Genomic DNA, 27181 nt, shown 5'->3' with positions numbered 1-27181 from the left:
TTAACTAAGTGAATAGATTCTAATTTGCCTATATGTTATTTCTGCCCAATACAGTGTAAGCTGTTTAAATGCAAAGGGTCCCTACTGTTTTGTCATTGTATTCCTGGTGTTTGTCCCCATGGTCTGGAAGTCGAGAGAAGCCAAGCATTTATCAAACACCTACTATGAGAAAGAAAGAAAAAGGCTATCTGCTGAGGCTTTACGAAAGAAGGAAAGGGAAAGATTTAACCAAATGAATGCACAATTCCAGAGAATAACAAAGGGATATAAGGGTTTCTTCAATGTGCAATGCAAAAAAATATAAGAAAGTAATAGATTAGAAAAGACAAGAGATCATTTCAAGAAAACTGGATATCAAGGGAATATTTCATGCAAAAAGGGCAGGATAAAAGACAAAAATGGTAAAGACTTAAGACAGGCAGAAGAGATTAAAAATAGATAGCAAGAATACACTGAAGAACCATACAAGAAAATTCTTAACATCACTGATAACCAGGATAGTTCAGTTACTGACCTGGGGCCAGACATCCTGGAGAAGGAAGTCAAGTTGACCTTAGGAAATATTGTTGACATAAGGCCTGGGAGAGTGACAGAATTCCAGCTGAATTTTAGCTTAACTAAAAGATGATGCTGTTAAAGTGCTGCACTCAATACCAACAAACTTGGAAAACTCAGCAACGGCCACTAGATTGGAAAAGATCAGTTTAGGGCAAAGTCCTAAAGAAGGGCAATGCCAAAGAATGTTCAAATGCCCAAACAATTGCACTCATTTCACATACCACCAAGGCTATGCTTCAAAGTCTGCAAGCTGGGCTTCAGCAATAGGGAAACAAGAATTACCAGAAGAGCAGGCTGGTTTTCAAAGAGTCAGAGGAACTAGAAATCAAATTGCCAACATTCATGGAACAGGGAAGAAGCACAAGAGTTCCAGGAGAAAAAAAAAGAAAAGAAAAGAAATCTACTTCTGCTTCATGGACTACACTAAAGCCTTTGACTATATGAATGCCCACAAAATGGAGCAAGTCCTCAAAAATAAAAGAACCAAATTGTCCTACTTATCCCTGAGGAACTTGTATGACAGCCAAGAAGCAACAGTTAGAACTGAAGACAGAAGGACTGATTGCTTTAAGAATAGAAAGGGAGAGCTACAACACTGTCTATTGTCACTTTATTTAGTTTATATGCAGATGACATCATCAGAAATGCCACAATGGACAAATCCAAAGCCAGAATTAAAGTTGCCTGGAGAAATATCAACAGACTCAGAAATAGAAACACTAACCCCTCTAATGGCAAAAAGTGAAGAATTAGGAAGCCTCTTAATGAAAGTGAAAGAGTGGGGTGTAAAAGCTGGCTTGAAACCTAACATCAAAAATCTAAAATCTTGGCAACTCATCCCATCACTTCCTGGTAGCCAGGAGAAGAAATGGAAGCAGTGTGATATTTTATATTCTTGAACTCAAAGATCACTGCAGCCATGAAATGAAAAGATTCAATCCACAGAAAGAAAGCAACAGCAAATTTGGACAACAGAATGAGATGAACAGAGTGTTACGGATACAATAAACACGAACTTGGACAGATTTTGAGAGATACTAGATGGCAGAAGGCCTGGAATTCTGTGGTCCATGGGGTCTCAAAGAGTCATACATGACTGAATAACTGAACAACAATTCTATGTGCTAGGCCCTGTGCTAAGCCCTAGAGAGGGCTCCAAAAAAGGCAAAAGAGAGTTTCTGCCCTCAAGAAACTCCCAATCTACTGGAGGAGGCCGCATCAAAGACGATGTACAAACAAGACACGGAGAGGGTGAATTATCATGAATCCCATATAGAATGCACACTAGCATCAGGGGGACCAGGGAAGGCTTCTTGTAGAAAGTAAGACTTAGATGAGAGTAAAATAAGTACTCAATGCTTGTTGCTTCAACTTAGATTGGGGATGGACAACACCAGGCATCCCAAACCAAGAGAACAACTTAAAATCATGCTCATGTAGTTCCCCCTGGTTCCTCTTATCCTCAGTTCTCTTAAGGTAAAACCTGGGGTTAACTTATATATTTTATCTGGGTTCAGAAGGGTGAGTAGGAGACAGGAATGGACAATAGACTGGGACCAAACGAGTTAGGAAATTGGGTTTGGCAGTTTGGGGAATGGCAGTTGACAGGAGTGACTGTTGGGCCTTAACTGTCACACTGATCCAGCTAGCCAGGGAATCTGTGAAGCCAACAGGTGACAGGGTAATACAAGGACAAAAGAATTACAAACACAGGGTTTTAATAATAATTGAGGGTCAGGGATAATGGGGAAAGGACACACTGAATCTAATCACTAGGGACCACACAGGGGCTGGGACAATGGGTTAAAGCCTACACTGCACTAATGAGACTATTACAGACTAGAAGGGAAAATGGGTCTCTCGCAAAGCCATGACCACTTCAGCTCCTCTTGATGGTACAGGAAACGGGTCCTCAAGAAGGTAAATCCAGGAAATGCTAATCAAGGAGCTTGTCTCAGACTCGGATGTCCACCACCCCAGCTAGATCTTCTTGCTCATTTGATCTTCCCTGGCAGTTCTTCCTTCTCAGTGGTAACTCCACTCTCCTTGGGCTCCTCACTGGGCAGGTAAAGGCATCCACACCCTCTCCCTTTCCCAGCTTGACCCAAGTCCTCAAGAGCAAAGTTTTCTTTCCTTCATTCCATTTAGAATGTCCATGGCTGACTGACAGTCAAGGTTTTTCCTCTAGATTGCCTGCAAAATCTGCTTCAGTCTATTTACCTATTACAGTTCCAAACTCCCAAACTCCCAAACTCAGGAGATTCCTATTAAAACTGCCCTTTTGGCCAGACTTTGGGGAAAATAAAAAGGACTCTCTTTAAAAAATCATAGTGGAGATTGTAGCTTAAGCCACCTGCTTATCTTCCTTCTACTCCTAGAATTTCTTGACAAAACAAATCTTGAATTCCCTGCCACCCCCATACACATCTGGAGGTGATTACAGGTCTATTAAGATGAATCAACAAATGGGGGGCAGCTGGGTAGCTCAATGGATTGAGAATCAGGCCTAGTGACGGGAGGTCCTAGGTTCAAATCTGATCTCAGACACTTCCCAGCTGTGTGATCCTGGGCAAGTCCCTTGACCCCCATGGCCCACCCTTACCACTCTTCCACCAAGGAGCCAATACACAGAAGTTAAGAGTTTAAAAAAAAGATGAATCAACAAAACATGCACAACAGAAGAACGAGTTCATTGTCTATCTTAGGAAGATTAATTTATTTTAGGATGTCATTTTTTGGGTAGGAAGTGCTATAAGACTGGGTATCCAAGGACAAAGCTCTGCAGAGAGTCCACTATCTTACCAAAGGAGCACTAGTCATCTATAATGGCAGGCCAAAAAATAAAGGAACTGGGTTATCTCAATCTAATATATTAGAGAAGCAGGGGAGGAAGGTCTAAGATCCTTTGGTCTAAGAAAACAAATGATATTTTAATAGGATTGCAATAGAGCCTGGATTTTAGGGAGCCCCATCAGAGCACCTTACAGTGTTTTTTTTATCATAATAATGATTTCATAGAAAATTTCCCAAGGTACATCCATTGCCCAAATGAAATCCAAATGATTGTAGGATGGAATTATCTTGTGATAAATGAGGTTTGTGATTTTAGGCAGTAATTCTTTGATATCATCTGGGTCTGACAACAAGTCCTGCGTACCACTCCAGACTGCGGTGGCCACTTGCATTTCTGACACATTGTATGCTGGAGGAGTACTCTGAATTAAAACGAGGAGAAACAAGAGATTTCATAGGAAGCCATACATTAGAAGACTCTATTTCTTTAAATGAGGAAATGAACCTATTTTAAATGGGTTCTAGAATGAGCCATTTTAAGAGAAAAAAATCTTTTAAAAAATCTTTTTGATTAATTTTTTATTATTTTAATATAAATAAAAATTGTTTTATTTTATTTATTAATAAATATATCCTTATATATTTATTCTACTCATTCATTTTATTTTATAAAAAATTTATATTTTCTATAAAATTCATAACTTTAAAGAATTATGAAGGCACAGAGATTAATATCCTTTTGAAAGAAAGCTGAAAAATCAGAGTGCTATACGAAGGGAGCTTGACTAGTTGGTCCTAATCCAAAATGTACAGACCTTCTACAGAGGGGAGATAGAGCATTTGTGAAATAGGAGAATCTTCCACCAAATTTTCCAGAATGATTATAAGCACAAATGGCTATCGAGGCATATTCAACTTCAAGTTACAGCCCAATCATGCCACATATGGAGTTGTGGCCTCAATCAGCCCAGGACATCCTGCCTCTTCTACCCAGGCCCCTCCAATACAAACAAAGGCACCGTCCACCCCAGGAAGATACATTTGTTTCAGGATTTAGTATTTAGGTAGGAAGTGCCTTAAGCCTGGATACCCAAAAGCAAAGCTCTGCGGAGGCCCCATCATCTGACCAAAAGGAATTCTATTCATGGGCAGGCCAAAGGATAAAGGAACTGGATCCACTCAGGTCACTGACTTGAGGAAGCCACCAGCTATGTGCAGAGGTCAGTATTTTGTCACCTCATCCAGACTTGAGAAACTGAGAGAAGCCTGAGAATTTTAGGGATGGAACTAACACACAAAGTGCTATGGCCCTCCACAGGCATTCGGGGTCTCCCAAAAAGATCTCTCCCCATTTTTCTTGATTAATAGAGTTTAATATTTCAGTGCAGAGAGCATGAAAAGAAGGATGCTATGCCTGATTTCTTTCTGAATCCACACAAGGTTGGACTCTGTCATCTTGTTCCTTTCTAGTCTCAGGCCTGTAAGTCCATATTTCTTGCCTTCGAAGGCAGGACTATCTTACATTTAGTACAATATTGTACATACACAGAGCACACATCTGGCACTTAAAGGGGACCATAAGGAGTTCGTCTGATCCAAGCCCCCATTTTACAGACTGAGAAACTGTGGAAGCCCAGATTGGTTAGTGATCCGTCCCGTGCCACAGAGGTTGGAAGCAGCAAAGGTGCCCTGACTCAAGCGAGCATTTGAGGATGCCTGAGTGAGTGCCGGATTGTGGCCTTGGGATCTGGGATCGGCTGTACATGGTAATTCAGTGGGACCCAATAATCCCCTCTCCTGAGCTGTGGATTACCAGACAGTCTTTGGTTATTGTCCGGGGTAATCCTGGCAAAGCCTTGGTCACCATCCCACTGGGAAGAAAGGGCACCTTGGTGGTCTGGGCCACCAGCTGAGCTCAGTGGGTCTCCTCCCCTGCCCACCCTAGGGTGAAGCCCAAGCACAATGTCTCATCTCCTCCACCCACTCCTTTGGACCTTTACCTGGTAAAAGTGCATTATATTCAAGTCCTGATTACCCCAGTCAAAAGCTTTAAAATCACCCGTGGCATAATCCTACAATGAAATAAAACAAATCAGCACAGAGCCAGAGAGAGCTGGGAATGCCGGGCACCCACCACAAGGGAGAAGCTCATTCGTGTAGAATATCTGTTCTTCTCAAGTAGTCTTTGGGGATTGGGGTTTGGGCTTTTTAATGGCTTTTAACTAACAACAAAAGGCAACTTTGGTTAAGCTGCCTCAGTTCTAGGTATCCATCGATTGAGCAACAGGAATAATACATCATAGGCTTAGAGCTAGACGAGGACCCTAATAGAATTAGAATTAGAATAGAATTAGAATCCCTACTAGAACCCCCTTACTTAATAGGTGGGGACACTGAGGCTTCCAGAGGTGAGTCACACCCATAGAAAGTGGCACAGGGGATAGAGCACTGGACCTAGAGTCAGAAAAAGCTGGGTTCAAAACTATCCTCAGACCCATACTAGTTGTATGACCCTGGGTAAGTTACTCAATCTCTGTTTGCCTCAGCTTCTCATCTGTAAAATGGGCATAAAAATAGCACCTTCCTCTCAGTGGCTGATCCCTAATCACACCAAGGACAAGAGGCTCCTGGGCAGCAGATAGGATCCACCGTCCCCAGGGCTTCCTTTGGACTAAGACCAAAGAACATCTATTGAGTTGAAGCTAAATGGAGCCAGTCCCAAGAGTGCTTCCTGCCATGACCCAGCAGTGACTGGAAGTGGCAAAAGGCCCTGATCTAGGTAGCTCTAGGGGTCTGACTGGAGGTCCCAGCAGCCTAACTAGCCAGCAGCTATGGGTGAGGACAGTCACTAAGGCGAGGGTTAGGGTATATGCAGCTAGCAGGGCTATCTGACAGGGCTTGGGGTTCTTGCCCAAGGTGGGTCATTCTTCTGTGTACAGGGCCTGGTCACAAAGAGAAAGTACAGGGAGGAAACACCTTGGCCTGGGCATGACTTTCCAGGCAAACCTCCTGATTCAGGGCCCTTCAGAGACCTGGATCAAGGAGAAGAGGCAGGCAAAGGGAAGTGAAGGGGAGACGTGTTTCCCAGGGAGTCAGCCAAAAATGGCTCCGTGTGAATGAAGGTGTGTGCAGGTTCTTGAAGAATCCTACCTGAAGCCAATGTAGCATGTTCTGAACTGAAGTACCAGCCGGGTTTTGTGATAAATACACGTCTAAGCGACTCTGGGTGGGGAAAAATATTTTCACATTAAATCCCATCTCCTTTAAACAAACAAACAAACAAACAAACAAAACCTTACCTTCTGCCTTTGAATCAAGACTGTGTATTGTCCCAAGGCAGAAGAAGGGTAAGGGCTAGGCAAAGGCCCAGGGTCACAAAGGGAGGAATGATCTGAGACCAGATTTGAACCTGGGACCTCCTGTCTCGAGTCCTTGCTTTCAACCCACTGAGCCACCCAGCTGTTGCCCCATTAAATTCCATTTCAAATTGTGAAGCATTTGGGGACACCTAAGCAGGACAATTTCTAAAAAATGAAGGATGCTTTTGAGAAAACGATGACCTGATACTCCAGTATATCAAAGGAGTCCCTGAGTAAAACATGCACTTCCAGGTCACTCCCACATATGTCCCAAGGGCATGCTGCCAGGAGTATCGATATTGTCTGTGTGGATGGCTGAAAATTCACTGAAAGAGCAGGCAAGGATGACAGAAGATGAAAGGAGTCAACATCAAAAGGACTGTTGAAGGACAGGCCCAGTAAGGCACTGCCGGAATGGCTGGGAATTGGTCTACTCCTGAGACGGCAATTTAAAATTACATAGAGAAAGTAGCTAAAATGTTCATAGCTTTTGAATCCTAAATCCCCCTGCTAGGCACCCATCAATGGGACCACCAATCCCTGAAGAAACATTTTTCAGTACCTACCAAGTATCAGGCTTGGAGCTACAAAGACAAAAGCAATTCCTGCCCTCCGAGAGCTTTGATGACTTCCATAGAGACAACAGGTCCATGTTGGAATATATAGATGGTAATCCCAAGGCCCTTTGGGAAACCGACAGGGGCAGAGCTGGCAGAGAGGGTCTGAGGGAGGCTTCATCTGAGAGGGGGGCTGGTGCTTGAGCAGTTTGGAAGAAAACCCAGGAGTCTAAGAGGCAGAGATGTGACAGGAGAACTGTCCACGCCTGCAGGGGATGGACTAGCCAATGGCTCTAAGGGAGAGATGAGGTATTGGGGATAAAGAACAAGATGGCTCCTTTGGCTGGATCATATAGACTGGGAAGGCAGAGTTAAGTTGTGTACCTTGGATTCAGCTACAGAGTTACAGAGCTAGAATTCGAAGAAGAAGACAACATCCAAAGGCATCAGAAATTTGACACAAACAGAATGGGAAGCCTTGCCTCAAAAAAGGCTGAATAACTCTTCAAAGCAACTTCCATTTAGACCACCGAATCTCATTTGGAAGCAAACTTAGAAGACGTTCCGACCAACATTCCTGACAAAGGGTCCATCAGTATTGCTTGGAACCTCTGCTGCGGGGCAATCCTCTATTTTCTAATGTTCCCATTTTTTGAGGTATCTAACTGTGAGGGTTTCCTTTCTATTGCACCTACTTTGGTTCCCTGTAACCTTCATGCATTATTTCTAATTCTGCCTCTGGAGAAAAAAAACCAAGCCCAGCTCTCAGATCGAATCTGATGGGGCCAGTCCGGAGAGTGCAGCCCGCCATGACCCAGTAGTGACTGGAAGAGGCAAGAGGCCCAGATTTTACTGTTTCTAGGGCTTGGCTGGAGGTCCCAGGAGCCTAACTGGCCAGCAGCTACAGGTGAGGATAGTAACTGATGCCTGTCACTAAGGCGAGGGTGATGGTACATGCAGCTAGCAAGTGCCATCTGACATGGCTTCCCCAACTCTTTTCTTTTTCAAACTAATGAACTCCAGTTACTCCAATCAAACCTCAAATGACACCAACCCAAGCAAGGTCTTTCCCCTGCTACCTAATCCCCAAGATCCTCACACACTTCGAGTACATTTCCAAGTTGTGGGGTCTAGAACTAAACACCCATCTAGAAGTAGGAAATGGTTGAAAACCCTGTATTAAATGGTTTGGTATGGATATTTTTTCCCAAAGGAAAAATAATAGAGAGAGGTTTATCGAGAAGTGACTTGTTGGGTCAAAACAAAACACATTTTTTAAAAGAAAATGCATTAAAAAAAACAACAACGTAACTACTCCTCAGCTACGTTTTCTTACTCACGACATTTAAATTTTTGAAATCAAATCCACACAGCAGAAACAAAAAGCTACTGCAAATGGCGTCCAAATGAGGTACGCTGCAAATCTTGGTGCCAATGAATTGGTTAAAAAAGGAATTTCGCAAAAATTCTCGTTTGCCAGAAATGACCTGTAAAATTAATTTAAATTACCTACATTTAGAAAATCACACTTAGGTAGGAAAACCAGTTATATTTTTACTACATTCTCAGCAAAGTGGATTATTTCAATGTTAGTTAAGTGGTTTTATCGTTTATTGGACCACATTACCAATAAGTAGGATTTGAACTCAGATCTTTCTAGTTCCAAGTCTGGTGGGTGGCCCTGTTAATTTGTATCTTGGTTATTTTTGGTAACTGTCTCTGGTCTCAATACACTTCAAACTTTGGATGTTGCAATTATTCAAGCAAAAAGAATAGCATACCATGAGCAACGTCCTTAAAGCATATGCAGTTTTAATCAAAGGACTCGTTGTGTTTCGAATGGTGATAACTGGAGCTAATGCAAAGAAGATTTTGATTCTTTGAGCCAGCCTTGGCAAAGTGGAAAATGCTATGAAGGCTAAAAGAGAACAAGATAGCAATTAGTAAGAAATCATCAGACAGTACAAGTCATGGAAAGAGTCCCAACAGGAGAACTAGACTCAAATAGCTTCCCTCCTCCATCCATTAATGTTCTTCCAGACTAGGAGAGGCACTGGATGGTGAATGGAGGCCACCCGTGCTTGGTCCAGTACTGCCAAGGAGGGGAAAGAATTATAGCCCTTTCAAAGATGCCAGATCTTCTTTCATAGTGTGTTCTACTGGCTCAACCTTGAGCCAGTTAAAAATAGCTTTTACTGACACTGAAGATGTAACACAAGGACACAACATACATTCCTCGCATACCGATAGTAGTGCCTTGGGAATGGCCTACATAATACATTTTCTCTTGTCCAGTTTTCCTCCCAATGAAGTCAATCGTAGCTGGAAGGTCATATATTGCCATTTCATCAAAACTGCAAAGAGAAAATATGACACATAACACTCTTATGTAATTTCAATATATGGAAAATCACAGCTACATATAGGAGAAAAAAGACAGCTATGGTCCCCCTCTCGGTGTAACATTAGAGCCCTTCTGGATTGGCAGCAGCTTATTAGATACTCCCTGAATACCAAGGGAAGAAATAAGGCTATGCCTGGCCTGCAGGGGATTGAGTAAGAAAATAAATATACATGAAGCATCCTAAGAATACTCACAAAGGGAAATATCCAAAATTGATGAGATCGTGCTTTTCACAAGGAGAACGTTTGTGCTTCTTTGGATATATGCAGCTGGGCTATGAACTAGCATCACCACATCGCCCCAATGCCCTCCACTGACCATGGAAATGGAAACTCCCCTGTGTCTCCCACCCTGTTCGGTTTTCACTCCTGACATTCTAGGGATTCTGCATCCAATATGCCGAGGTCTCCTTCCTGTTCTTACAAAATCTTAGAGAGATCCATTTAGCAGGACGGCTCTCTGGCCACTACCTCACGTTTTCTATATATAATCAACCCACCTCTTTCCCCAGCTAGGTCCTTGATGGTATTCTTTCTGCCACTTCTTTTGTAATATTCTACAGACTAATTATCCTCACTGTGGTTTGCTCCATTGCCCTTTGGATCAACTGTACTTTAACTCTTCTAATATCATGGTATTCCACGATTTTTAGCCATATAATATCAGTGGGAGGATATTATTGCTAGAGAAATGATGTAACTCTAAATGTGGTGTAGCCCGATCCCCTCCCCTAATTTAACTCTCTTCTGTGGACCCAACTCACTGATCACCTGTGTCACTATTCACCTGAGGGAGAGAGAAAGACCGAGGCAGAGAGACAACAGAGAAACATATGCACACATAAGGATGGCTCCGTGTACTGTCCATTCAGGTGCAAGTATTCACTTTGCATTTGTTATCATTCATTTTTGTTTCTCTGGCTTATTATATATGAACTAATATACACGTTCATAATACTATTTCCCTCCATAGAATGTAGGTGCCTTAAAGGTAGGGCCCTTTCCACTTTTGTTATTGTATCACCAGGGCCTCCCACATAATGGAGGCATAATAAAAGCTCATGATTGATATGAAAATCTGAACCAGGTGTTTTCTCTCCACTTTGTTTTTCCAATGGGGGTGGCTCAACTCCTTCCAAATAACCAGTGGGTTTCACTGAGGAGGCTTTCTGATGCTCATTACAATTAGCACAAAGTTTTCTATAGACAGCATTTTTAGAACCTTTTCGTCAATCCAGAATCCTTCTTTTGTATAGACTCCATACAGGAGGGCATGAATGAAACTAATAAACACCTAGGGTAATGAAGCTTCTGTATTAGAGGCTTTATCTCTGTATACATGACTATTACCAAATCTTTAGTTATTCAAAGATGAGAGGCAAGAAATTTGAGGAGACTCCAAGATTAAAACTCGTTCCATTCAGTAATATTCTTTTCTTTTCCAATCAATAACCAATAGATACAGTTGGATATCAGAGACACTGTATCTCTTGGTCTGTTGTGGGATTACAAATACAGAAAGTATTATATGTGAAAGCCAACTTATTCCCTCTCGGGTTTTCATCAAGAACCACCCTTACAATAATAAACGACATTAGCGTTGTACTTCAATAGATGAGAAAACCGAAGAAGATCTTGACAATGCAATTATTGACCATGCAGAAATGAAAAAAAAAAGATTAACTTTCATAACCACAAGCAAAAACAAAAGAAAAAAATATGAGAGAAAATGTAGGAGGAAATGAAGCGAGAAGTTAAAAACAATTTTAAAGAGTTAGAAGAATATGTTAAAAGAGTAAGTGGTAACTATCCAAATAATGGGCTCAAAACTAGATGAGAAAAGACAGAAATATTAGAGCAATATTTTTAAAAATTGAAAAATAGAAGAAAATACATCATATTTACAACTACTAAATTATTTTTCCCCCAAACCAGGATATTTTTTAAAGCCTGGAAACAATATTTTGAGAAATCATAAATGAAAACAGACCAGATCTATTAGATCACAGATGAGAACCAATTATCTCCCCAAAGGGAAACAGTCCAGGCATGCTGTAGTTAAAATCCAGAGCTCCCTTATCAAAGAAAAAGCAGTCTGTATCCAGTATAAGGTTGTTCAAGGACCAAGAAACCAGTCAACCTGCCATAAGGCACAGTAGGTTCTATTACATATCAAAGAGATCTCAGAATACATTAATCCAAAAGGCAAAATAACAGGCTTTCAACCCAGAAAAACATACTCAGCAAAGCTGATTATAATCCTAAAGAGAAAAAATGGATTTTGGGTGATATACAGGACTTTGAAGTATTGCCCATAAAAATACCAGAGCTGAATAGGAACTTTAAAATGCAAACATGAGAAAGCAAGGAAGTGAGATTTATGTAAGCAAGTGGAAGAGGCCTGTATAATAATGTCTTACTGACATTCTCACAGGAGAAAAAAGAAATGAGTTCCTTCAGAACCTTAATGTTTTAAAGTTGTAATGAGAGAGTTAAGTGAAAGAAGTAGAAAAGTTGGAGGAAGACTGGTGAATTTTCAAAGTTTTAAGAGAGGAAAGAAGGTCAACTAGGTGGATCAATGGATAAAGAGTCAAATAGAAGGTCTTGGATTCAAATCTAGCCTCAGATACTTTCTAGCTATGTGACCCTGGGGAAGTCACTTAACCCCCATTGCCTAGTCCTTGCTGCTCTTCTACCTTAGAACGGATACTTAGTACGGATTCTAAGATGAAAAGTAAGGGATAAAAAGAGAGGGGGGGGGAAGGGAAAAGAATAAATTAGTGCAAAGAGAAGGCAGAAGGAGGAAGAATTAGCTATTTTTCATAATTAGAATGCATGAGAAGTATATATAAATATGGAGGAAGGAATGAGGAGAATTCTGGGTAAATCTCACGCTCTTATCTGAAATGGACAAAGGAAGATTGCATATATACTCATATTGTGAGGTGGAAGTACATCAAACAACAAAGGAAAACAGGGGAGCTGAGTGTTAAGGAAGATAAACACCTGGGGGTGAATAACTGCAAGGAAAACAAACTTTCTGGTGATGAAGGGGAAATTAAAATGGGAGAAAAAAAGGACACGCAAGTAACTAGAATCCAAGAGGGTGTCCATTAAATAGGGAATGAATGGAACATTGTTGCACCATAAGAAATAACCAAAGAGATGATTTTAGAGAACACTCACTAGAATGAACTGATGAAGCCTGAGGTGAGCAGAACCAGGAGAATAATTTATACAAGAACAACAAGAATGTAAAGAAAAATTACTTTGTAAGGCTTAAGAACTCTGATTGTTCCAGAGTACCAATAATGCCCATGGTTCCTACCTTCTCAAAGAGAGAAGATGCACAAAAAGTACAGAAGGAGAAGGATATTTTTTAGACCTGGCCATCGTGTGGATTTGTTTTGACTATGGTTGTTAGAAAAGATTTTTGGGGGGTGGGGAGTGTTTTTCTGGGGGAAAATGAGGTTGACAAGAATGAAGGGAAAAATTCAAAGACATCATGGAAACCTTTTGTAAAATACTTAGAAGAGGACAGATGGAAGCTCAAAAGAAGACAAGCAAAATACTTTTGAGAAAGACTTTGTGGAACTCGTATGCTTTCTTTGGAAGCAAGTGGTATGAATATGGAAATTTGTGGGTTTCACATCGAACCTCCTTTGGTGTTTTGCTATGGATTTTTTAGATGCCAAAGTTCATAGTAAAAAAAAAAAGAAATGTAAATACGATATGATTCATTGAGATAGTCCAGCCCAAATGAGGCAGGCAGCAGCACTGGTGATAAGAGATGCCAACAAAGGAGTTCCCTTCACGCCTGTTTTGTTTTCCCTCTGTTATTATCTACAGTACAGACACCAACTCAGGACCTTTGGGAATGGCATGCCCACATGAGAGTAGGCACTATGCTCAAGACAGAGTTACAATAGTTTGTGAGATGCACAAACTTAGAGCCATCCCCCTCCCCAATGCCCATGTGGGCTATTTGTGTCTAACATGTGGTACAGCCTTTCAAGCTCATACTAGACTCACTATATGTTGACCCCAACATAGTGATATCATTTTGGTCTTCTCCAAGTCCAAAGGACAACAACCAAATAATCTACGGTATACATTCTCTTAAGAATCCTTGCCTCCACTGGATGGTATACTGAGCTCTTCAGAGAATTATTTCCTCCCTTCCCTTCCCCTGTTTTATGAGATGATTGTACCCATCACGCCTCATCTTCCTCCTCTGTAATGCTTTCCCATCTAACTCTAGGCCTAGAGAAGTAAAGCTACTATCATGAGGCCCACACATAGGGAGCATTGGCCCTCAGGTCTGTTGAACCAAATTCGATACTGTCTTCCTCTGGTCACACGGCTTTCACCTGGTGACCACTGACTGGGCCTCTGAACTTTTCTTTTGCTTGAGTCAATGCCAAAGCCCATGATTTGACTTTTGACCATTTCCCATTTTCTTGTGATAACAGGGGAGACATTAAGAGTTGGGACTAAAGTCAATGCATAGATCTTATCTTTACACTTTTTTCTGATTTGAAATTTTCTCAGACTTATTCTAACAGGTCAGAGATCTGACTGCACAGACAGCCAAGTCTGAAATGACTGCTCTCTCTATAAATATTTTTTCTATCCGGTAAGACTGCAGATTTCATTTGGGGATTTTTGAGATTTTGAGATTCATCACATCCAAAGCCTTGTTAAAAATTTAATAAAAATTTATAGATTGAATGACTGAAGAAATTATAATAGTATTTACATAGTACTTAGGGGTTTGTTTTTAAAGCGCTTTATATATGATCTTATGTGAACCACTTAATTGCGTGAATTTATTAGGAAGGTGTTATTATTATCACCATTTTACAAATTAAGAAACTGAGATTTTCAGAAGTCAAATGACCTATCCAGGGTCAAATCTAGAAAATGTCTGTGACTAGATCTGAACTCAAGTCTTCGGGACTCTAGGGAGAGCCAGTGCTCTGTCCACTATACCACCAGTTGGACCAAAGAGCATATTCATGGCCTACATGCATGAAGCTTACAAATAATCCACAAATCTTCTGCTTCTTGGTAACGATTCATATTTTCCAACATATGGTCTTCACCTGTTTGCACTGACTTAGCCCAGAGGCTCCTGTGAAGCTTGTCATAATTCTTCATTCTTAGAACTACTGGTGCATTTGTTAAATTTATGTTAAGAATAATACGTATTAATACTTCTCCCTACCACCGCAACAAGAGGAGGAAGCAAAGAGTTCCATAAAATGGGGTGGTTTCATTTTTGTCTCTAAGCACACAATAAGATGAATTCTACCAACTCCTTTCTTTACCTCTCCAAAAGAAGCCACGAGCTATTTCCCTCCTCATAAGTGGCAACTTCTTCATGTTTTCTGATTTCACTCATCATCACAATGCCATTAAGGATGGGGGTCAGTTCCTCCAAGAGTGTACATACTCCTAGGTCACTGAAAAACAATTTCAGATTCAGAATGCCAAGTTAAATTAATACCAGTAGCTACTCTAAGAAATGTGTGATTTGTGGCCTCCTTTGTGTCTCTCCTGCCATTAGGAATGAATGAAAAGAAGGCCACAAAGGGTAGAGAATTTCTATTTCTGTCTGTTTCATGGATTGTCAAGCCAACCCTCTGCTGATGAATTTCTTTACTCTGAGCTAGACTGATGCCTGGACAGGCCAATCCTGGTATTTGAAGACTTCTCAGCTGGGGAGAAACTAGAAGAGCCCATAATCCATTGTCACCGGTACTGAGAATCCAGGATCACCTCATAGTTCATTCAGGTATTAGAAAGTAGGAAGTCTTGGGAAAGAAATGAAAGGGAAGAGTTTCAGGAGAAAAAAAGGAGATTTGGGCAAGTGAAGGAAGCTGTTTACCCAGAAGTAACATTCATCATCAAGAATAGAGTATATCTGGGGCAGCTGGGTAGCTCAGTGGATTGAGAGTCAGGCCTAGAGACAGGAGGTCCTAGGTTCAAATCTGACCTCAGATACTTCTTAGCTGTGTGACCCTGGGCAAGTCATTTAACCCCCATTGCCTAGCCCTTAGCATTCTTCTGCCTTGGAAGTAATACATAGTATTGGTTCCAAGACAGAAGGTAAGGGTTTAAAAAAAAAAAAAGAATAGAGTATAGCCAACAAGAAATGGCAAGAATATATTGGTGCTGTATTTGCATTTCTTTAATGAAAAAAGGGCAAGGGAAGGAAAAAAATAGCCTACATATGCCCTCTGAGGTAGATACCACAGAAAGTAGCTATGATATATTTTTTAAAATACTAGAAAAGATGCTCAGAGATTTCCAGGAGATGAATCAAAACATGCAACTGGAGGCCTCAGATGCCACTAGACAACATACAGAATATGGATAAAATTTAGACAGTGACTTTAAATGCGGACAATAACACATGCCTTCCTGCTTGGGACAGAGAGGGGAGAGGCCCAAGATACCCAATGACTTGTGTATTCTCAGGCATGACCCACACCTGCTTTTGCTTTGCTGTATACACTCATTTGTCGGGAGAGACAGCTTCTGCTTAGGGAAGGGCTGGGGTGGTAGTTGGTGAGTGGGTTGTGATAGATACAAAAAGAGACATTTCTTTAAACATACAAGTAAATGACCAAAAAAAATTCAAAAGGACACAAGCAAATAGGGAATTTATTATTACTGCTTTGCTCAACTGAGAGAAAGAGTGTGTATGTGAGTGTGTGTGTGAAATCTATTTTTATACCCTAAAAAAAAAAGATTGAAAGAGTCCAAGCCCCATGGGAGGAAGGAGTCCAGGATCTTTGAAGGGCTATGCTTGGGGGTGGGTGGGTATGGATTCCCTTGTGAACAGTGGGAGCTCCTGACCAATGGAGGGTGTTGCTCACCTAGACTGATCAGGAGCATGAATAGCTGGAGCCTTGCCTTGTTCAGTGACCATCTTATGGAATCATTTACTTGAATAGGACTTTCCTGACTGCACCTCCCCTGCATTGCTCCTACAGCCTAATAAATTGTCCATGACCCATTATCTTCTTCTCCCTGCCTCGTCACTGTCTGACAAACCAATGCAAATCACCTTCTTGAGTTTCCTGCCCTTTTAGGTCCCTTTTTATTTATTGTTTTGAACATTAATGATTTTCTAAAATCTAGATTAAAAAAATGAGCTAATTTAAACTGAATTCTGCTTGTCTATTTCAGATGGCGTGGATCAAAGGAAAACTAGTGACTAGGAAGGCCTTTAAAGAGTGTACCATAAGACAGTCCAATCTTTGCCTAGGAGAAAGAAAAACAAAAATTTCTTCTCTAGCCTAGGATCTCTGAACCTTATTGACCTTCATGAATAATTGGCATTACTAATGTCCCTGAAATATCACAGGGAAAGAACAGTAGAAATTCATAGGATGATTTTCTAGACTTCAGAAAAATAAACAATGAGTTGATATTGAGGTCTCTAACACCATCTCGGGGTTACATATAATAGATACTATTTGATATAGCATAATATAATGCTATATGATATGATAGTGTTTGGCCATGATATGGTATGGCATCATATCATACCATATAATTAATATAATGATACATATAAGATATAACACGTATTTGTTTTCAAAAGCAAACACTACATACATTTCAGAGTTTCTTATACAAGCTTCTTTCTTATTCCTGGATTATTAAAAATTTTTAAATATCATTAAAATTTTTAAACTTTTAAATAAGATTAAGTGGTCATCCCCCCAAAAGAATGCAAATTTGGTTTCATAAGTATTGTGGAGACTTAGTGGGATAGACCTATGTCTAGGCTAGAGCTTTAGAAAGGTGCAGCTTATTGGAAAAGTAGTAGAATAGATAGAGTGGTGTCATTAAGTAGATTAACTTATGTGAGCAAATATAGGAATCAGAGGAAAGAACATTTGAGTGTAGAAAAGAATGGAGAGAGAGAGAGAGAGAGAGAGAGAGAGAGAGAGAGAGAGAGAGAGAGAGAGAGAGACTGAAAGTCACTGATTTGTAATCACTAGAAAAACACATGAAAAATACAAGTGGGAAACAAATCACAGTCCTAGAATGTTGGTTGATGTTTGTCCTTCATTTTTAAGAAGACCAATGACTTCATGGGGTGATATTTTAATTCACTCATTAAATAGATTGAGATGAGGCAGAGTTGGACAAAGTCCACTCTTCCGTTGTCATCAAAGTCCAGTGGCAAGACAAGAGTCAAGATGGCTGGTGATGACTGAGGATGCAGTGGACAGCCTTGGTATCTTCCATGTATGACTAAGCCGTAAGCACTCTCCACCTCCTACTGCAGCCACATTCATGGCCATTGGAACATGTTGTTCTACCAGGGAAAATCTTCAGATGCTTGGGCAAGACATCTGCTAACTCACCAAAGGGTTTGAGGTTTGTTGCTTATCTTCAATTTGGTTTAGCCCATCTGCTGAGATGGTTCTACCAGAGTGTGGCTACTGGATATGCTACAACTTCTTGGAGTCACAGGTGAAAGTTGGGTGGACAGGTAGCCACCAAGTTAGAAGAGTAACCCTGAAAATCCTTCACATCAGAGATTACGGTCTCCATGAACACCCCCTTAAACACAAGCTCCCAAACACCTCCTAAAACACACTCTCGAACCTCTCAAACACACCATAACAATAAAATATTAGTACGATTTCTCTGAAAAGGGAGACAAATTACCTGGATATCAACTGGTGCTCTCTGACAAGAATAGAGTCACTAATAACCTCTTGACTGATTTTAGTAATAATTTCATCTCTCAAAGCAGGAATAACCAATGAGGGCAAATTCTATTCTGGATTTGATTCCTACCCATAAGAAGGATCTGGTTGTTGGATTAAAGATTAGTGGGGAAGTGAGCATTTTGGATTAAAGATTGTGATAGAAAAAGACAAGGATACAGGGCAGAGCCTGAGAGGAATCCTCTCTCTTGAGCTGGCATTTTCAAAGTGTTCAGAAAAGGAATAATAAGCATCAAATTATATAAAGGAGAGACCAGGAAGATTTCAAGAAAGACATTCTGAATACAAAAAGGTAAACAATTATGATGAGAAAGCAAAGGAAGAGTTATCTGCAGAGACCAAAGAAACAGAAGAGAGAGCTTAGTTTAGACAGTTTAGATTTTATTCTAGTATTTTTTAACACTTAAAAATTTTTTCTCTTGAGTTCCAGATTATTTCCCTCTCTCCAGCCCCTTCCCTACCCATCAAGATAGCAAGCAAAAGAATGCTCATTCTACATAAAAAGTCATGCGAAACATTATTTCTATATTATCCATGTGGCATGAAAAAAGGCAAGTAAAAGTGAAAAATATATGCATCAGTTGTCTCTCTGAAGGCAGACAGGAGTTCTCATCATGAGCCTCACCTTGGATTTTAAAAGGTGATGAGTAACAGCAGGTTAAAGCAAAAGCGAATCATGAAGGAGGAAAATGTCTCCAGTCTGAGTGATGTAAAGAGCTGTTCGGAGTGCTGAATCTCAGGCTGAGGATACAAATTGTAATTGTCATCAAATTAGAGCTGTTCGTTTGGGCCAGATTTTTACCACTTTGGGCCAGAGACAGATCGAATGCCATACTTTCATGCTCTCTTAAAGTCAAAAACTATTTACTATATTTATAAGGCAATCTGGACATCATTTCCTTATTTCCTACCTGAAAGCCCAATATTTATCTGAATCTGTTGATAAGAATGCGTGTCTCCTGGACCATGTGTTTCCTCGGCTGTTCCCCATCCACACATCATATCCGGCATCTGCCAGAAGGAAGCCTAAACTGTTGTTTGGTAGATTTGAAATCCAGCTGCTGGCTGATGTCAGCAAGCCATGCTGTAAGAATACGACAGGCTTCGGATCTGAAAGAAAAACATGGAGACAGCTTCAAAACTGGTAAACACTATTGGACCAGAAAACTTCTTGTCTGAAACCCAGAACTGAATAAAATCTAAGGAGCTAAATGCTTGGGTTTGTTCCCAAAAAGGGCAAATGTATTTGGTAAAAATCAAAGCTCTCAAACATTTTAGAGCTACTTAATGTAGGACATTAAAAGGGGTCTAAGTGTAAGTCCAGTAGGGCAAGCAATTACACTGTCTCATTAAAATGAAAAAGAAACTATGAGAAGTTCTCATTAAGACACAATCGGTGCAAGGCCCCAATCTCATGGTACCAACCTTGCCACCCTAAATTTCTGGGATTTTGTGACTTAGTTCAGCATCACCAAAGGCAGTTTCTGGTTTGCAAATTGTTAAATTGAAAAACTCAATTTTTGAAATTCCAAGAATTTTCCTCACAGGGAAAATGTTCTAAATGATCTTGCCTGCTCTCAAAAGCTTATTGAGTGTCCAACCCAGTGGAAGGCCAGCGTTGCAGGCCCAGAAACCCAGAGGAGAAGGAGGAACGTTCAAGTGTAAGCTCTAGCAAATGACTCGGCAGTATGCATGAGGAATAGCAGGGTCTGGTCACCTGGAATCGGTCTATGTGGTTCATCATCGGGATATGCAATATTTCATAATTGAATATGAATCATGGTTATAGATGACTTTACAGTTTAGAAAGGACTTCATATAAATCTATTCATATTTTGAATGATCCATTGGAACCACCCCTTTCTCGAGTTGAGCCAATGTTCTCTGTCCTCAACCTTTCCACAAGCAGAAGCCATCTGAGTGTCTGACCTCTCTCTCATCCTTTTGTAACTCCCACAGAGGCACTGCCATGAAGTTGGGAAGGACGGGGCCTAGAAGAAAGGACTTGTCTGCTGGCCAGGAACTCAACTAGAATTCCACAGATCAAAGCCAAAGCCATAAGAACCCAATGAATTCTAAGGAGGCCACTCACTCAATCATCAGGTCCCTGGTTTAACACCACCACCACCATCCTCTGTGGTCCCAACTATGGATGTTGAAAATGTGGTTAACTCTACTTAGCAGTCATTGCCTAAGGAAGCTAGAAATGCAGAAGTCTTTGACTAACGGTCAGTGAATCTTCACAAACTGCTTTCATTAGCTTCACTCTTATTGGCCCACTGATGCTCCTGCGTCTTTTCTAGTATCTTGGGCTCTGTTTTCCCATGGGGCCTAGAGCCCTTATTCCTCCTATATTTCCTAATCCCTTTCCTAAAGCTTTAAGGTTTCATTTGCCTACGTTTGTCTTCTCCAGACCCCCTCAGAAAAACTAGGCCCACTTCCCCCACCACACATTATGTCTCCTGCACCCTCTTTGTCAGGTTGATGATATATTTCGAATGCTCATTCACAGCTTAATCCCTGTGTATTGCATGAAGGCAGTCAAGATTTCTTATTATCTGACCAGATTCGCATCCAGTGAGGAATCATACCAACAGCCAAAGAAAGAATTCTGGGAAGGAGATCAGGGAAGAGGCTCTCATCCTGATAGCCAAACAGACTCAGTGCTAGTCCCCAGCTGCATCTTCATCACTAATGAGGCCATAGCTAGGAGGAGGATCAAGAAGGGGGATAGGAAGAGACTTCACCTGTCACAGTCCTACCCGTTGTCATGGCAATGAAAGCAACAATTACCAAGGCAAATTAGACAAGGGGAAAAGGCATCCGAAAGGGCTGCACTTATAAGGCAAGTGACCTAGAGGATAAAAAAAGGAGTGGTGGAACAGTTCAGTACATCCTCAACATGTCCACTATCCCTATCAAGTCTTTCTGGGAATAAGAAGTCAGTGCAAAATGACTCTCCCTTTTCATTTAGATACGTCGAAGACTAATGGGGTTTCATGTTTATTTTACCTAAAAATCCTTGTCCTCACCTGATTTTTTTTTTCTTTTTGAAAAGCAAGTACTTCAAGTCTGAGACAGTCTCTTATTTATTTTGAATTAAATCCTACCTGAATTGTTTGTATGATTTTTTCCATAAGGAATCCTATAAATCCCTAGGATATAACCGTCTTCAGTCATAACCTCATAGTCTTCACTGGGATATCCCCAATATGTTATTATTTCACTCTGAGGAAGAAAAAGGAATTTTTTAATGAATTTATTTTTATCTTGAGCTTAACAAACATCAAGTGGAATAGACCTTTGCATATACACAGAAAATATACACCATTTCATGTACAATCCTTTTTTCTGTGGCGCTATTGGTATTGCATATTCTTCTGATTCTTCTCACTTCACTCTGTATCAGTTCACCCAAAACTTCCCAGACTTCCCCCAACCCATCTATTTCATCATTTCTTTTAGAACAATAACATTACATTACATTCACATGCCATAATGTATTTAGCCATTCCCCGCTTTCCAACAGATGAGGGGCAGCCCTTTAGTTTTCGATTCTTTGTTACTACAAAGAGCTGCTAGAAATAATTTGTGCAGACGGATCCTTTCCCTCTTTCTTTTATTTAAGCTTTAGACTTATACTGGACTTACTGTCTTGTTTTCAAAGTTGCCACTATATCTTTTGGACACATATATTAGAGAATGGCAGCTTTTCTTATACATTTCAACCGATTCATTTGATGCAGAGATTTCTTTTTTTTCAGTTATCCTTCTAGTTTTTACTGCATTGATTTCGTTTATGACAAAATTCTTACATTTCATATAACCAAAAATGTTCATTTTATTTTTACTGGTTTCTTTTTGGTCATGGACTCTTCCCTTTTCCATAAATCAAAAAGGTAGATTTTTTTCCTTCCCTCCCCCTCTAATTTGATTGATATCATCTTTTATATCCAAATCATATATCTATTTGGAGCATTCCTTGGCATATACTGTCAAATGCTAATCTAGACCTAAATTCTACCAGTTTGCTTTCCAGTTTCTATCAAATGATTAATCCCTCCCCCAGTGATTAAGGGTTTGGGGTACACTAGGCTACCAAATTAATTTGTTTCTGCGTAATGGGAACATCATCTGTTCCATTGATTGACCTGTCTGTTTTTCAAGTATCGTATCATTTTTATGATTTCTGTTGTGTAGTATACTTTGAGATCTGATACTACTAGCTCCTTTTCTTTCTTTCTTTTATTTTTTATATTGAAATTCTTGAACTTTTATTCCATAGGGAGATTTTATTATTATTTTTCTAGATTTATAAAATAATCCTAAGGTTTTCAGATTAGCATGACATTAAATAAATTATTTTAGGTAGCACTTTAATTTTTCTCACATTAGTACAACTTATCCATGAATATTTTCCAATTACTTCAATCTCATTATTTCTAGGTCTTCAAGTTGTATTCTTAGAGTTTCAATTGTGTCTTAATAGAAAGATTCCAAGTATTTTATACATTTTGCAGTTCTTCAGAATAGAATTTCTCTTTCTATCTCTTAGGTTTTGTTGGAAATACATAGAAATTGTTATTTATAACAACTGCAACTTTATTACTTTTATTGACTTTTTGTAGATATTAGGGATTTTGAGTTAAATCAATTGTATCTGCAAAAAGGAGGAATTTTGTTTTGTTTATGCCTAATGTTTATTTGCTCAATTTCCTTTTAAATATCATTTCTACTGATGGCATTTCCAGAGCTGTCAATATTAAATAAATAATAGTCGCGATAAATATCCTTTTCCAAAATCCCCATATCTTATTGTAGACATTTAATCCTTTTTTTTTAAAGCACTTTTGTTTTCTCTAGGCTTTAAATTGCTACTACTTACCATGTGAAAAAAAAAGGTCACTTGTTCCTCTGCTTTCTGGACTTTTTAACAGAATTAGGAGATGGATTTTATTGAAAGTCTTTTTAATATCTGTTTATAGAATTGTGTGGTTAATCATCCCTGCATACATGGTATAAATCCAGACCACTCATAATATATGCTACCTTTGGTATATTGCTCTGGACTATTTATTAATATTTGATTGACTATTTTTTGATTAATATTCCTCAGGAATATTGATCTATAATTCTCAGCTTTGTCTCTCCCTTGTTTAGATAAAAAGATCATATTTTTATCATAGAAAGTGTTGGGAAGAGCCATTTTTATGCATGGTGTATAAAATTAAAAACTAGAATTAATTTTTCTTTGAATGGCTAATATAATTCATTTTTCAGTCCATCTTTTCCTGTTCCTTCTCATCTCCATCCCATTCCCAGAAGCTAATTTAAGGCTTAACTTTTTTCATTGTTCTGTTATGTAAATAATCTATTTCTTTTGTTAGTCTGGGTTTTTTATATTTTTGTAAATTTTCATTTAGTCGGTCAGTAAGCATTTAGCCAAGCCCTGTGCTAAAGCAAGGATACATAAAAAGACAAAAGACAGTTTCTGCCCTTGAGGAGTTCATTATTTATTGAGGGAGACAATAAGCAACCAAATAAGTACAAACAACCTATATAAAGAATAAATAAGAAAAAAAATTGATGGGGCAGGGGAGGAGGGTGCTACAATTCAGAGGGATTGGGAAAGGAAGGTTTCTTGCAGAAGATGGAGTTTTACTTTAGACTTACAGGAAATCAGTGAAACCAAGTAGTAGAGATGAAGGGAAAGAGCATTTCAGGTACAGGGAATAATGGCCAGAGAAAATGATCACAGCCAAGAGATGGAGTGTCTTGTTGATGGAACAGGAAAGAGACCTGAGTCACTCACTCAAAAGAGAAGGAGACAGGGGAAGGAATGCCCCATGTAAGAATACTGAACTATTTCATTTCTTCTTTTTTTTTTTTAACCCTTACTCTGTCTTAGAGTTGATACTAGGTATTGGTTCCAAGGCAGAAGAGTGGTAAGGGCTAAGTAATTGGGATTAAGTGACTTACTCAGTCACATGGTTAGAAAGTGTCTAAAGTGAGATTTGAAACTAGGATCTGTTTCCAAGTATGGATCTCTATCCACTGAGCTATCCAGCTGCCCCAGCATATAATTTCTGATTGTTTCCATTATGACTTTATTTGTTGTGAACTCTTTTTTATCTTTGCTAAAAAAAAAGTTTAGTTTACCTCTTTTTTAAAGAAATCACACTAGCTAACTATTTTACTGGTATCTTCAAAGAAACAGGTCTTAGTTGCATGTTTTTATAAATGTGGCACTTGTTTTATATTTTCCATTTAAAAGAAAGTATTTATTATTACTTTATGTTTCTTATGACACCATAGTTATCCTAAGTACCCCTCACCCTTTTCCTCCTACAGAGTCATCCTATATGACAAATAATATTTTCTAGAGAGGAACAAAAGGTTAATATAGCAGACGGATATATTGAAAAAGTTCCAAAAAACTATGCATTGAGTAACCTCTGTACACCTCCTACCTCCACAAAGAGTGTAGGTGGGGATGTCTCCTCATCCCTCTTCATTCAAATCTTGCTTGTTCTTGATAATTTTGTTACATTTACTTTTGATCTCTTGATGTGTCACTGTTCTTTTATTTATATTGTTGCAATCAATTGTATTTTGTAGCTATGGAGGTTGTTTTCTTGGCTCTGCTTACTTCATTCTGCATCAGTTCATATATAATTTTTCCATGTATCTTGGTTACATCAAACCTATCATTTCTTACAGCACAGTAATGTTTCATTATATCCATGTAACATAATTTGTTTTGCCATTCTCTAATTGGTAGGCATCTACTTTGTTTCCAATTCTTAGCTAATCAATCAATAACATAGGCTATCTTTTTTGCTGAGTTGAACACAGACCATCTAGATGTTCACCTCAGTCCAATTTTCTACAATAGTCAGGGATAAGATTTTGTTTAATATTCACCTGGCCTCATCTCCACTGAGAATCGGTAATTTTGAACTCCATTTTCTGTCTACGATAGCTTCTCTCTAGAGCAGCTAGATAGTAAACAGAGTGCTAGGCCCAGAATGAGGAAGATTCCTCTTCCTTAAATCAAATCTGTCCTCATATATTTATTAACTCGTGTAACCCTGGGCAAGTCATTTAACCCTGAGTTCCTCATCTGTAAAATGAGCTGGAGAAGGAAATGTTAAACTACTCCAATATTTTTGCCAAGAAAACCCCAAATGGGGTCACGAAGAGTTGGACATTAATGAATATGGGAACATAAGCTTATCTCCACAATGTTCTTTGAAGGATTCTAGAAGTCCTTTTTATAGTCCTTGACTAGATAAAGGATTTGGGAGCAGATTCTCTTTTGTTTATTACTGTTGTTTCTCATGCCTTTTAAGAACCTTAATGAAGTGTTAGAGAGAGAAGGAACAGAACTCTTCTAGGATCTAATATGTCATCATCTTCCCTAATTCCCAAGGAAGGAAATTTGTAAAAGCTCAATCCTGTCAGTCTGCCTTTTATACTTTGAAGCCTAGCTTCTCTTTCCCCTTACTTTCTGAGAAGATAACCTTTACATTCAATCTGTTTTTAGGTACTTATTTAATTTCTTTCTACTTTCAACCACAAAGCAACCCATTCAGAAACACCTTCTCCTACACACTTACCTCCTCTTTTTTCTCAGCAGTCTGTCTAGTTAAGGTAAGAAATGAGGGACCAGAGGGAAATCCAATGAGTACTTGCTCTCTAGGAGCTCACCCTGAAATTGGGGGTATCACATAAAGGAGGGTTATTGTCATAGAAGAGCTGTGACCTGCACCAATGGAGAAAAAACCTGCATCACTGAACCTCCAATTCATGGCAGTCCAACATTGGTGTGTGCTGCTCATTTGTGTAATTTTCTGGATATACAGCTTGATCTCCCATCTATGATTCCATCCTCAGCCCTGCTGCAGATTCTCTAAAAGACAACTTACGATGTTCATCTTTGCTTCCAGGTTCACATCTCTACGGGATCGAGGAGAACAATGATTCATTCCGAGAAAGAAGGTCAAAGATACCACCACCAAAAGGCACTGCATTTGGAATCTGCCAACAAGGAAAAGCTTGCCAGTACTGTGGATGTTGACTTGAGTCATTCAACAGAGCGAAAGAAGTCATTTGGACAGAATCAAATTTTTCAGAGATCCTTTTGGGTTTTTTGGGGAGTACCTAGAGCACTATCTAGTGCCTAGAACTCCTGGGCCTGAAGTCAGGAAGACCCAGTTTTCAATTTGGCCTCAGATGCTTACTTGCCATCTGATTCCGGACAAGTCATTTAACATATTTTCCTCAGTTTCCTCATCTATAAAATGGAGTTAATAACACCACCTTCTCTTGGGGTTATTGTGAGGATCAAATGGGATAATGTTCATAAGACAATTCTATGGGTACATGAAAAAATATTATTACTATTAAATATAGTAAAAGCTCATTAATTCAGGCTCCACTAAATGGGAGCTTCAGATCATTCTAGTTCAACAAGACTAAACAAATAGTAAAGTTTTGGGTTTTTTTAATCTTCAGGTAAAAATCTTCCTGAAAAAAAAATCTTCCCCTCTTTTACAGGCAAGGAAGTAGAGGGAAGGAATAGTAATCCATTTATATAGTACTTCAAGGTTTCATATTTTCTCACTTTAGGACATTGGTTGGTCCATCATTATCACAATTTTGCAGACAATAAACCTGAGGCTCTGCAAGATCTCTAGATCAATTACATGTATAACCCAGTGGAAGTGCTTGTTGGCTTTGTGAGAGGGGAGAA

General features: G+C 39.5%; 1 protein-coding gene across 2 annotated transcripts; it reads right to left on the bottom strand.

Moving 5' to 3' along the window:
- Window positions 1-3539: 3539 nt before the first annotated feature.
- Window positions 3540-26459, bottom strand: LIPJ (lipase family member J). Of its 2 annotated transcripts, XM_044662954.1 has the most exons (9): window positions 26355-26459; window positions 21537-21654; window positions 19338-19536; window positions 9512-9621; window positions 9049-9185; window positions 8608-8754; window positions 6502-6573; window positions 5352-5423; window positions 3540-3773 (listed from the first exon to the last, which is right to left on the bottom strand). In XM_044662954.1, the coding sequence occupies exons 1-9, from the start codon at window positions 26457-26459 to the stop codon at window positions 3540-3542; spliced, it is 1194 nt and encodes a 397-aa protein (XP_044518889.1). The 2 variants fall into 2 exon arrangements, with proteins under 2 accessions (XP_044518889.1, XP_044518890.1); XM_044662955.1 differs by lacking the exon at window positions 8608-8754 and having other exon boundaries at window positions 26355-26363.
- Window positions 26460-27181: the final 722 nt, after the last annotated feature.

The sequence above is a fragment of the Gracilinanus agilis genome, chromosome 2, assembly GCF_016433145.1.
Source record: "Gracilinanus agilis isolate LMUSP501 chromosome 2, AgileGrace, whole genome shotgun sequence".
Taxonomy (NCBI): Eukaryota; Metazoa; Chordata; class Mammalia; order Didelphimorphia; family Didelphidae; genus Gracilinanus; species Gracilinanus agilis.
Note: the sequence above shows the minus strand (reverse complement) of the source record. Positions and strands in the feature narration are given on the sequence as shown.